We start from the raw sequence: 13,042 nt of genomic DNA on the forward strand, positions 1-13,042 counted from the left end.
ATAGACGTAAGGAGCGCAACTGTACCTTGAATCAGTGTGAGATTGATTGGGGTTCAACTACAGTCCAGACCGAAGTTAGTTTGTAGTAGGCTAGTGTTTGTAGTGGCTTAATACAGTGTGGTGTTCAATCTGGACTAGGTCCCAGGATTTTTCTGCATTTGCGGTTTCCTCGTTAACAAAATTCTGGTGTCTGTGTTATTTCTATTCCGCATTATATTTTGTTATATAATTGAAATATCACAGGTTGTGCGTTTGAATCAATCAATTGGAAATCCGACATTTGGTTGTTGATTGAAATTGATTGATCCTTGAACATTGGTCTTTGGTACCGTTCAAGTGATTTCTCTTGTATTCAATTAGACTTGTAGATTTCTATTTTCTTGAGAAAGAATTGAATCAAGAAAGAGTGATATAACTCTTTGATATACTTTATTAAGATTGAGTCTAGTTGATTCTCTTGAAAGTATACTGGAGTTTGTCCATACAGATTGCTAATCGAAATATTGGGTGAGGTTGTTAGACCCCCGCTTTTTCAATTCTTGCTCAACTGAGTTATGTTTTGAGTCACAACAGGATACTTCCATACATCATACTTCTTCAATGAGTTATGTTCCGCTTCATCAAAGGATTCTTCTTTACTGAATACTTCTTCACTTGAGTTCAGTTCTGCTTCACCAGAGGATCTTTCTTCTCTTTATACTTCTAATACTTCACCAAAGCAAACTTCTACTTCTTCAGGGATGCACACAGGGTCCAAATCAGGTATTCATTTACCTAAACCTCTTTCTAAGGACTTTGTAACAAATTCTGCTCTTAAACATCCCGTTCCTTTTGCTCTGCTTAGTAAAGAGGCACCTTCTTCTGATGGAATTGTAAGTGGGTGTTCAAGACCAAGCTCAATGCAAATGGAACTGTTGACAGACATAAAGCTAGATTGGTAGCTAAGGGCAATCATCAAGTTGATGGAATTGATTTTGAAGAGACTTTTAGTCCAATAGTCAAAGCTACTACTATTAGATGTGTTTTAAGTCTTGCTATATCTCAAAATTGGTCCATTAGACAAATAGATGTTAGTAATGCGTTTTTACATGGACATCTATCTGAAACTGTCTATATGGAACAACCACATGGCTTTGTGGATCCACAACATCCCAATCATATTTGTTTGCTCCAGAAATCTCTCCATGGTCTTAAGCAAGCACCAAGAGCATGGTATGAGAGGTTCAATCAATATCTTCTTAAATTTGGTTTCTCAAATTCTGTTTGTGATACCTCCATGTTTATATATCAAAAAGGAGATGCTAGGATGATTCTACTGGTTTATGTTGATCATATTATTTTAGTTGGTTCTTCTGATGATCTTCTTCAATCTTTCATTAATTCTCTCAAAAATAAGTTTTCTATGAAGGATCTAGGCCCATTGCATTATTTTTTAGGTATTGAAGCTACCTATGATTCACCAGCTAAGAAGTTATTGTTAACTCAAAACAAATACTCTTTGGATCTTCTGAAGAAACATGATATGCTGGGATGTAAGATATGCAAAACTCTAGTTGCTCAAGGTCAAAGCGCTTCACTTTGTGATGAAACATCTCAATATGATAGCACTTCTTATAGAAGTTTGGTGGGTGGTCTTCAATATCTCACTCTCACTAGACCTGACATTAGTTTTGCAGTTAACTATGTTAGTCAGTTCTTACACTATCCTACAGACATTCACCTTCAGTTAGATAAGAGAATTTTACGCTACATTAAAGGATCTCTTGGTCAGGGACTTACACTGTCTTCTGGTAATTGTTCTGAGCCACAGTCTTATAGTGATAGTGATTGGGATGGTTGTCCATATACTAATAAATTTACTTCTAGATATTGTGTTTTTATTGGTGGAAATCTTGTCTCTTGTTCCTCCAAGAAACAACAGACTATTTCGCGTTCTTCCATAGAAGCTGAGTATCGTGGTTTAGCAAATGAAACAACAGAAATTTTATGGATCTCTTATCTGTTTGAAGAATTGTTAGTACATCTTTCTTTACCCTGCAAATTTTTCTTTGATAATCAGGGTACTGGCAGTGTTACAACTAATCCAATCTTCCATGCTCGTACCAAACACATTGAAGTAGATTATCACATGATCTGTGATCTAGATAAGTTTGGTTTTCTACGAGTATCCTATGTTCATACCTCTCACCAGATAGCTGAATTATTTACTAAAGGTCTCTCCAAGTCCCAGTTCAGTGTTTTAAAGGACAAACTGATGCCTCACGTACGAACATCAGTTTGAGGGGGGATGTTAGCTCATCCTGTGACTCATCATGTGGCTGATATTTCTCTTTATAAGATACTTGACAACCTGGATATACTGTACGGATACTTCTATGTGCATTTATTACGTATCAGATGTTCTGTATGTTTGAGTCATAGTCCTGTCTATATAAAGGACCGAGTCCTGTATTTCTTTCTTTAACTTTGTTCAATCAATACAAGTACAACTCTTATAGTTTTATTAGCAAACAGACCTTAAATTCAAGTAAATAAGTGGAATAATCAACAAGCCCGTAAATTTGTACCTAAACCTAATTAAAAACACCAAACGAGAAGAAAAAAGACATGAATTGCAAAAAAGCAACATATATGTATATAAATCATAACGTCAAATAGTGTTTCTTAATTCTTATGAAGAACAACCTTTTGGGATGAAGCAAATCGTCAAGATCAAAGGTCGGAGAAACGTGGCGGTAAAGTTCTTTGCATCGTTGAATATCCCTTTCCTGATGAGTCTCAATTTTCTATAATTTAAATTGATTTCTTTTTGTTTTTATAGATTTGATTGAATTTTCTTGATATTTAAGCGGAAATTGAGTATTCAATCATTGAAAACACTTGGAAGAGGAGAATTTTTCAAAAATAGGGCATTCTTTATCGCATAGTTCATAAACATGTATACGATGGTGGACCTGGTGGAGATATACAAATAATCCTAAAGAAACTCGTACATTCAGTATTGGCAGATTGGAATTGTCACGTGTGGAATAGATGGTGGTGGACAAGTGGTGAATTGAGTTTATTTCTATTCTTTTGGCCATAATGCGTATTGTCGCCCGTGAAGTAGATGGTGGTGGACAGGTGGTGAATTTAGTTTTACGTGGCGGGTGCATTTAATATGAGTAGATGGACCCAATTTATAATTAGGTCTGAGTTGAAGAGTCAAATTACGATTTTCGCTTTCCTCAGATCCATGATTGCTCTCCCTTTAACAACAATCAATAATTTGTGATTTCCAGAATCTCTAAAACTTTGGGACTGCCAGGCTGGTAAGGAAATTGATCCATTGATCATATATATATGATTCTCTTTGATAATCAGAAATATCATGTTAGCGTGATTAACGTGATCAGATTAATGCAACACTCGAACAGAGATTAGCAACATAATACTTGTATATTGTTATTTTTGTACTTTATTATTATCTACAAATCAAAAACAAATAAAAGATACCATTTGTCTGACTGTACATCTAACTGTATGCATAGAAAGTGGGATTTTGGAAATATTTGATTCAAATTCGATCTGGTAATTGGCAGTGTGCAGATGGATCCACCGAGCAGAAGTGCATGTGATTGTTTCTATTACTTTAATATAACTTACAACCCAAAATAATCACCTATTTAAATAGAGGTTAGCAAAGAAACCTAAAACACATCCAAACTGAAAGCTAGTGAACTAGAAACAACTAGTCTGCGCGCAGTCGAATTAGTAGCAAAGATGGCAGCAATAACTAAGAAAAGATCCCCGGGTTTCTTTCCTAGCTACAGTACTGTCATTGCGATAGTTGTATGCATCTTTGCATATGCAGGTAAGTGTACCATCTTTTCTACAAGCGCCAGATCATGCATGACAGACTAGACATAATGTGATCGTTCATGGGGAATTTTTCTTCCTAGTTTTTTTTCTTTAATTTCCCCCTTTCAATACTAGATCTAACACATTTGAATTACCTCTTAAAAAAAAAAATAGTCTTCGCCAATTAATTTATGTTATGTATGACGTTTTTTTTTTTGTAGAGGTGGTATCGGCATGGAAGAATATATGCGTTCCTGGAGATATATACATGGATTCATACACTGTTGGTGGCCAGCGGGCTTGCAACTCTTGTACAAATTGGTGTAAATCACAGTGTTCAAAATTGGAACTTTCAATGGTCAAGGGTACAGATAAGTGTTTAAGAAACCCCCAAAATACTATTCGATGCAAGTGTTGCTGTGAAAAACCCTTCTCTCCGCCAAAACCACCTCTTCCTCCTTCTGCATCCAAATTTGAGGGCCATCACCCATGGACTTTTAACATATGTGTGAGTAACCAAATATATGAAAAACTTGGGCACCCTAATGGGAAAGATTGCATTCATAAACCTTTATGTGAGAAAACTTGCAACCAAAAAGGCCTTTCAAAAGCAAGGTCCGAGTGCGTAGCAGCTGGTAGTATGGTCAGTCCACTTGCTTGGGTTGAGCAATGTTGTTGTGAAAAGCTCGTCCCCTCACCCCCCTCCATCCCCACCACCACCACCACCCTCGCCACCTCCTCCATCCCCACCACCACCACCACCCTCGCCTCCTCCTCGTCCCCCACCACCACCACCCTCGCCACCTCCTCCTTCCCCACCACCCCCCTCGCCTCCTCCTCCGTCCCCATCACCCCCACCTCCATCCCACCACCACCATCACCTCCTCCATCTCCATTACCCCCACCTCCGCCATCTGCTGCAATAAATATTTGCGCACCTGGGGATGCTTTTTCACAGACCAGCATGTCTACCACTGATTGCACCCAGTGTACATCTTATTGTAGAAGTAAATGTCTTGGAACTGGATCTTCAATGAGAAAAAATGGGTGTAGGGAAGACTCTCCTTCTACTGTATTGTGCAAGTGTTGTTGTAGGAGCATTACCTCACTATTATCTGCTATAGGTTCATTTCTACACGCAGAACAAAAGTGAATAATACTTCAGTAAAACTAGTATCCGTCCAGTTATTAGCTAGCTGCAGCTATACTAACTAAGGAGACAAGTTTTATGCGTTTGATTAGCATAATTAAGCAATAAGCAGCATGTGTGTCATTTTGTTTCTTTAAATGAAAATTTTCAAATTTGTCTACATCTTAATTTAGTCTGATAAAAGAGTAACCTTTCCTGCCAAAAAAAAAAAAGAAAAGAAAAGAAAAAAAGATGAAAAGATAGACCTCACCGGGTGGAAGCAAAATTAGTAAATGTAGTGTGATACCTGACACCTCTCACAGCAATGTGACTCTTAACTGAAATCATTCTATTCATTAAACTGAGGATCCAATATTTGAACTAAGCAAATTCTGCAAATTTACATAGTTTGTTTTTGGATTTGAAAACAACATATGGAAATGAAGTGATGACAAATTGATTCCGTGGTTCAGAAAATCTAAATCCTCAATTTTTGTACGCAAATCTTAGGCGAAGGACCTAACACCGGTAAAGACAATGCTTGCACAAGAGCCCGAAACTGGATCCTTAGTCATGGTGGTGTAACATCCATACCATCATGGGGAAAGGTTTGGCTTTCGGATGTTATATTGCTTAGTTATTTAACTGTACACAAAGATTTTATAATTAGTAGAAGTTCATGAAAAATACATGAATGGATGCAGATACTTGGAGTTTATGACTGGTCTGGATGTAATCCGACACCTCCTGAATTATAGCACTACAAGAAAGTATAGCTATTGCTACACCATATATTGCCACACCTTCAATATAGGTGTTGCAAAAGCAAATTTCTAGTCACAGTACTTTTTAGCTGCAACTCTGCAAAATGAAACTTTTGCCACACAACTGTGGCAACAATATGAAAAGGAAGGCTATTATTGGGGCGTCACACTCCAATAGAGGGGCTTCATTTGGATTCTTAATGTCCAAAAAAGTGTTTTTGGGATATCCTAACACATATACAAAATGTCTAGATTACCCTTTAACTAAAATAAAAACTTAAAAACCGTAGGTGATTTCACGTCCAGGTTTGGATTAATTCCAATCGTAGAATTTTATTTTCATGTAGTTTTACGTCCAAGTTTGGATTAGTTCCAACCGTAGAAGCTCATTTTACGTCCAGGTTTCTTTTAATTCCAACCGTAGAATCCGATTTTACGTCCAATTTTTTTTTTTTAATTCCAACCGTAAAAGTGATTTTACGTCCAGGTTTAAATTATTTCCAACCGTAAAAGTGATTTTACGTCCCGGTTTGGATTAATTCCAACCGTAGAATTTTATTTGCATGTAGTTTTACGTCCAGGTTTGAATTAGTTCCAACCGTAGAAGCTCATTTTACGTCCAGGTTCCTTTTAATTCCAACCGTAGAATCTGATTTTATGTCTAGTTTTCTTTTAAATCCAACCGTAGAAGTGATGTTACGTCTAGGTTTGGATTATTTCCAACCTAAGAAGTGATTTTACGTCCAGGTTTGGATTATTTCCAACCGTAAAAGTTTATTTTACGACCAGTTGTTCTTCCCACAAAAATTTTGTCCCAGAATTCACCAAGTATACAACAAAATTCATTAATTTAATTTTTATATTTTTTAAATTAAATTAAATTAACTAAATAAGGTTTGTTTAGTCATTACAAAATTATTTTAGATAAGGGGTTTTTGATATTACTTATGGGTGACCCGTTTTTGTCCTATTAGGTGACGCCCCTCTAATGGAATGTGACGCCCCAATAATAGCCTTCATGAAAAGAGTGTGGCCAAAAAGTATAATCTCTTGCTGCAACAATAAAGATTGTGTGCAGCAATAGACTTCTTGCCACATAGGTTGTCGCGACACTGGTAGGGATTTATTCGATTGAGAATCTGCCAAAATAATCACCTATTTAAATAGAGGTTAGCAAAGAAACCTAAAACACATCCAAACTGAAAGCTAGTGAACTAGAAACAACTAGTCTGCGCGCAGTCGAATTAGTAGCAAAGATGGCAGCAATAACTAAGAAAAGATCCCCGGGTTTCTTTCCTAGCTACAGTACTGTCATTGCGATAGTTGTATGCATCTTTGCATATGCAGGTAAGTGTACCATCTTTTCTACAAGCGCCAGATCATGCATGACAGACTAGACATAATGTGATCGTTCATGGGGAATTTTTCTTCCTAGTTTTTTTTCTTTAATTTCCCCCTTTCAATACTAGATCTAACACATTTGAATTACCTCTTAAAAAAAAAATAGTCTTCGCCAATTAATTTATGTTATGTATGACGTTTTTTTTTTGTAGAGGTGGTATCGGCATGGAAGAATATATGCGTTCCTGGAGATATATACATGGATTCATACACTGTTGGTGGCCAGCGGGCTTGCAACTCTTGTACAAATTGGTGTAAATCACAGTGTTCAAAATTGGAACTTTCAATGGTCAAGGGTACAGATAAGTGTTTAAGAAACCCCCAAAATACTATTCGATGCAAGTGTTGCTGTGAAAAACCCTTCTCTCCCCCAAAACCACCTCTTCCTCCTTCTGCAAGTGTTTAAGAAACCCCCAAAATACTATTTGAAGCTCATTTTTCGTCCAGGTTCCTTTTAATTCCAACCGTAGAATCTGATTTTATGTCTAGTTTTCTTTTAAATCCAACCGTAGAAGTGATGTTACGTCTAGGTTTGGATTATTTCCAACCTAAGAAGTGATTTTACGTCCAGGTTTGGATTATTTCCAACCGTAAAAGTTTATTTTACGACCAGTTGTTCTTCCCACAAAAATTTTGCCCCAGAATTCACCAAGTATACAACAAAATTCATTAATTTAATTTTTATATTTTTTAAATTAAATTAAAATTAACTAAATAAGGTTTGTATAGTCATTACAAAATTATTTTAGATAAGGGGTTTTTGATATTATTTATGGGTGACCCGTTTTTGTCCTATTAGGTGACGCCCCTCTAATGGAATGTGACGCCCCAATAATAGCCTTCATGAAAAGAGTGTGGCCAAAAAGTATATTCTCTTGCTGCAGCAATAAAGATTGTGTGCAGCAATAAACTTCTTGCCACATAGGTTATCGCGACACTGGTTGGGATTTATGCTATAACCATTGGGTGCTGCAATATATCAAGTTTTCTTGTAGTGTGGGTTCTTCCATCCATTTTACCTATGCGTCCTGGTACGTACACATAATTTTTAATTTTATTTTGAAACGATCATCAGCACAGGGTGACCAACTAAGCGAATCCCAGTTGGTTTTACACAAGATGTTTGTAAAGCAAATAAAAAATTTTGTAGGAAAAGTCCTAAATAATATTGTTACCTGCTGGTCAAAAAGTTGCACAATCAATGCATACCTGTTTTTAGAACGACCTACCAAATTATGGTTATGCAGGTACTATGTCGTGTTACACTCGGTTAGTATACATTGCCAATATCATATTTATAGGGAGAAGATTTATCGGTCACCGATCTGATTTTATCTCTACGAAAGGAGATGCATATATTCAACTGTATACAATGAACTAAACTGGAAAAATATGCGTCATTCTTGCGCAAAGGTTGTATCCTGTTATCAGAGTCATGTGGGTGATGTTTTAGTTATTTGCTAGTGTTATCTCATTAACAATTTAGTTGTCAATATATACCTTTTATTAGTACATCTTTTAATGCTTTCCTGAAAATTCCGGGGACAATGTTCGCCAATCTCACTGCTTCATTTATAACCTGAAGTTTTAGGGAACTGGTAGTGGTAAGTGTTAAACGATATTTTCCTGATATCTTGGGATAATATTTTCTTTTACGTGGCATGTATATCTTTGTATATTTTGTTCCCTTTTTCATGTATATCTTGTTTCTCTTTTTATCTCTGTTTCTTATATATAAGAACAGATGTATTGTATCTTGTTTACCAGGTTGAATACAATTCTATCATTCAGATATACATGTCATGAGAATCTCTGTCATGGCATCACAGCCTGGAAAGATCTAACAATCCATCTTCCGCTGTAACAACAACAACAACAACATGATCAATTCCTGTCATCCATCCCATCTCTGTCTCGTCTGTGTTTATACTATAAAACCCAAACCCTAGTATCCAAAATCCTTCCCTGTTATCATTCAATATGTCGTGTGAAGATTATCAACCTATTACCGTAAAGTTTGATGGAACAAACTATAATCATTGGTCCTTCCTTATGAAAAGTTTCCTCAAAGGAAAAGCTATGTGGAAATATATTGATGGCAAAGTCAAAAAGCCTAGTGTTGTTACGAATGGTATTGTCATTAGAGATAAACAAGTTGAGCCTATCAAAGACAAAGAAACTAAAGAAGACAGCGTTGAAGACTGGGAGATCAACAATCACAAGATAGTGACATGGATAAGCAATACAGTAATTACTTCCATAAGTATGCAACTCACTGATTTTGAAACTTCCAAAGAAGCATGGGATTTTCTTTCGAGAAGATATACCCAAGTCAATTTTGCTCAGCGTTGCAAACTAGAACAAGATATTCGATCTATAAAGCAATAGATGGATCAGTCAATCTCAGATTTCCATTCTAAGATGTCAATTATATGGAATCAACTAGCACTCATGGAACCAAATTGGACTACAGATATTGAGTTATGGCAGAAATACAAAGAAGAGTCACGACTGGTTCAACTTCTAATGGCGTTAAGAGATGATTTTGAGACTGTAAGAGCCTCAATCCTTCATCGATCACCTCTCCCTACTGTAGAAGCTGCGTTGTCTGAGATTATTACTGAAGAAACACGAAAGCGGATCAAGCCTGAGTTACCTGCTGTGTTTGCAGTTCCTTCACATGCAAGTTTTAATAATACTTTAAATTCTCAGAGAAACTATCGTGACATGTCACAGGTTCAGTGTTACAACTGCAAGAAACCTGGTCACTTGTCCAAGAACTGCACTTTACCATCAACACAGAGTGTGTCACAAACATCAGACTTTCAAGATCCAACCCATCAAAGTTCGAACTCTCATATTCAATGCAATTATTGTAAAGAACCTGGTCATACAGTAGGAAACTGTACATCTCCATCTTCAAGAAACATGAGAAAAAGAAGAAAGCTGAATGGCACTGCATACACACCTGTACAATCCATCCTTGCAGCACTTGCACTAGAAAGAAGTCATGAAACATCAACATCTACATCAAGTAATCTTAATGATATTCAAGAGATGCTCAAACAAGACCTTGCAATTGGTAACAATAACTCTACAACAGCTTCTGCTTTCTCAGTTCCCACAGGTACCTTTTCAAATTGTTGGTTTCTTGACTCAGGTGCTTCTAATCATATGACATTCAATTCTAATGTATTTGAAAACAAGCATCCTATTGTTACACACAAAATCCAAATTTCATATGGATCTGAAATAGCTGCTAGTCATATTGGTCAGGTTAAAGTCTCAGACAAAATACGTATATCTGATGTGTTATTTGTTCCAAAGATCAAGATGAATCTTATATCAATTGGGCAAATGTGCAATCAGGGTTTTAACATTTATTTCTTATCTTTTGGCTGTATAATACATGATCCCAGGACAGAGAAGCTTGTTGGGATAGGTCGTAGATTCGGTAGACAATATCTCCTTGAAACTCTAATTGTTCCTTAACAATCAAAGAATGAACTTACTGTTGCAGCTGCAAACTCTCTTTCTTCTACTGTGTCTCCATTTATGTCTTGGCACTCTAAGCTAGGCCATGTCTCTTTTTCATGTCTTGCATATATGATCAATAAAGGATTACTGGGAACAACTCAAGTTGATAAAGAACCTTATTGCATTTCCTGTAAGTTGGGTAAACAACCTTCACTTCTTTTTAATAATAGTATTACTCATTCAGTTGAACCCTTTGATCTTATTCATTATGATGTGTGGGGAAAATCTCCCATTGCCTCTAAGGGAGGGGCTCTATATTATGTTATCTTCATTGATGATTTCTCTCATTTTACATAGCTATATCTTTTCAGTTTTAGATCAGAATTCTTGAAAATATACACAGATTTCTCTAGAATTGTCAAAACTCAATTTAGAAAATCCATTAAAACCTTTAGTGTTGATCAAGGAGGTGAATACATATCAACTCCTTTCAAAAGGTACTCTACTTCAGTTATCCTATACTGAAACTCCATAGTGAAATGGTATAGCAGAAAGAAAACATCGTCACATCATAGAGACAGTTAGAACCCAACTTCTTTCAGCATCAGTTCCCTTTAATTTTCGGGATGAGTCGGTCCTTACTGCAGTTTACACAATAAATCGCATTGCATCTATAGTCATAGGAGGAATATCACCTTATGAACGTCTTTATAATAAGAAACCAAATTATTCTGAGCTCCGTGTTTTTGGTTCAACATGTTTTGTCCTGCTCACAGAACGAGAACGAAATAAACTCAGCAAAAAGAATGCTATCTGTGTGTTCCTAGTTTATGGTATTGAACAAAAAGGTTATCGTTGTTACGATCCAGAGAGTCGTCGATTACGTATTTCTCGTCATGTTGAGTTTTGGGAAAATATACCCTTTTGGTCTCTTCCTAGCAGCAAGTCTTCTACTCTAGAACAGTTTATGTATCTAGATCCTTTTGAGGATGTATCTCTACCTAGCTCTCAGCCCACAACTATTCCATCCACCACCACAGAAGTCACTCCTCTTGAAAGTATCGAAACTCCATATGACCACTCTATGGAAAATCCTGACATTGCTTCTCCAGAAAGGGATCTTGTACTTGAGAATGATGTTTTACCTCCACGTACTCGTCGATCACCGGCCAAGTTTGCAGATTATCATTGTTCTATCATCCATCTTATCTATGCATGAACCAAAATCATACAGGGAAGCATCTATAATTCCATTCTGGCAAACATCTATGGGAGAAGAACTAACAACACAAAAGGACGCTGGTACATGGGATATGGTTGACTTATCACCAGAGAAAACTGTTATTGGCAGTAGATGGGTGTACAAGATCAAAACAAACTCAGAATGTAAGATATAATGCTACAAATATCGTTTGGTTGCTCAAGGATATACCCAAGAATATGGTATAGACTATGAAGAAACATATGCTTCCGTTGCTCGTATGACTACTGTACGTACACTTCTTGTTGTTGCTGCTGCTGCTCGTAATTGGAATCTTCATCAAATGGATGTAAAGAACGCCTTTCTTAATTGAGAACTTCAAGAAGAAGTGTATATGAGACCACCACCAGGAATGACTCATTTTCCAAATCAAGTATGTAAGCTCCGTAAAGCTTTGTATGGACTTAAACAAGCACCGCGTGCTTGGTTTGAGAAGTTTTCCAGTGATATCCTTCAGTACGGATTCAATCAAAGTGCATATGACTCAGCAATGTTTACTCGATGAACTGAGAAGGGTATGGTTATTCTCTTTTTGTATGTTGATGATATGGTTATCACAAGTGACGATTTAGAAGGAATTTCTGCTCTTAAACTTCATCTCAGTTCCTCTTTTGAAATGAAAGACTTAGATCTTTTAAGGTATTTTCTTGGTATAGAGGTTTGTAAATCATCTGATGGTTATTTCATCTCACAAGTGAAGTATGCCTCTGACATACTTTAGCGTGCTGGGTTAACAGATAGTAAAACTGCAGATACACCTCTTGAACTAAATGTGAAGCTCAATTCCTTTGAAGGAAAAACTTTAGCAAATCCTACATTATATCGTCAGCTTGTGGGAAATCTTAATTATCTAACCATCACAAGACCAGATATCAGTCATGCAGTTCATGTAGTTAGTCAGTTCATGTCGACTCCAAGGTCCACCCATTATGCTGCAGTACTTCGGATATTACGTTATATCAAAGGCACCATGTATCAAGGTATAAAGTTCTCATCTACTTCTGATCTTTGTCTTCATGCATATTCAGATTCAGATTGGGCTGGTGACATCACAGATAGACGCTCAACCACAGGATATTGTGTATTTCTAGGAAACTCTTTGATCTCTTGGCGCGGTAAGAAATAAAGTGTTGTTTCTCAGTATAGTGCAGAGGCTGAGTATCGAGCTCT

The 13,042-nt window shown here is 36.7% G+C and overlaps 3 protein-coding genes across 3 annotated transcripts; all 3 read left to right on the top strand.

Annotated features, from left to right (window-relative positions):
* Positions 1-1,114: 1,114 nt before the first annotated feature.
* On the top strand, positions 1,115-2,281 carry LOC113272116 (uncharacterized mitochondrial protein AtMg00810-like). Its single transcript, XM_026522019.1, has one exon. It carries the CDS (start codon positions 1,115-1,117, stop codon positions 2,279-2,281), a length of 1,167 nt encoding a protein of 388 aa, XP_026377804.1.
* Positions 2,282-3,721: 1,440 nt separating this feature from the next.
* Positions 3,722-4,993, top strand: LOC113272117 (integumentary mucin A.1-like). The gene is made up of 2 exons (XM_026522020.1): positions 3,722-3,853; positions 4,062-4,993. Exons 1-2 carry the CDS (start codon positions 3,763-3,765, stop codon positions 4,991-4,993), a joined length of 1,023 nt encoding a protein of 340 aa, XP_026377805.1. The 5' UTR covers positions 3,722-3,762.
* A 1,955-nt stretch (positions 4,994-6,948) lies between these two features.
* On the top strand, positions 6,949-7,540 carry LOC113272118. The gene is made up of 2 exons (XM_026522022.1): positions 6,949-7,080; positions 7,287-7,540. Exons 1-2 carry the CDS (start codon positions 6,990-6,992, stop codon positions 7,538-7,540), a joined length of 345 nt encoding a protein of 114 aa, XP_026377807.1. The 5' UTR covers positions 6,949-6,989.
* Positions 7,541-13,042: the final 5,502 nt, after the last annotated feature.

This window comes from Papaver somniferum, chromosome 4, assembly GCF_003573695.1.
Source record: "Papaver somniferum cultivar HN1 chromosome 4, ASM357369v1, whole genome shotgun sequence".
NCBI classification, from domain to species: domain Eukaryota; kingdom Viridiplantae; phylum Streptophyta; class Magnoliopsida; order Ranunculales; family Papaveraceae; genus Papaver; species Papaver somniferum.

Bases quoted from the DNA above. Each gene is read 5' to 3' on its own strand.
- LOC113272116 (XM_026522019.1), top strand. From the start codon at position 1,115: ATGGAACAACCACATGGCTTTGTGGATCCACAACATCCCAATCATATT.
- LOC113272117 (XM_026522020.1), top strand. From the start codon at position 3,763: ATGGCAGCAATAACTAAGAAAAGATCCCCGGGTTTCTTTCCTAGCTAC. The intron at 3,854-4,061 runs GTAAGTGTACCA...TTTTTTTTGTAG, and splicing joins ATGCATCTTTGCATATGCAG to AGGTGGTATCGGCATGGAAG.
- LOC113272118 (XM_026522022.1), top strand. From the start codon at position 6,990: ATGGCAGCAATAACTAAGAAAAGATCCCCGGGTTTCTTTCCTAGCTAC. The intron at 7,081-7,286 runs GTAAGTGTACCA...TTTTTTTTGTAG, and splicing joins ATGCATCTTTGCATATGCAG to AGGTGGTATCGGCATGGAAG.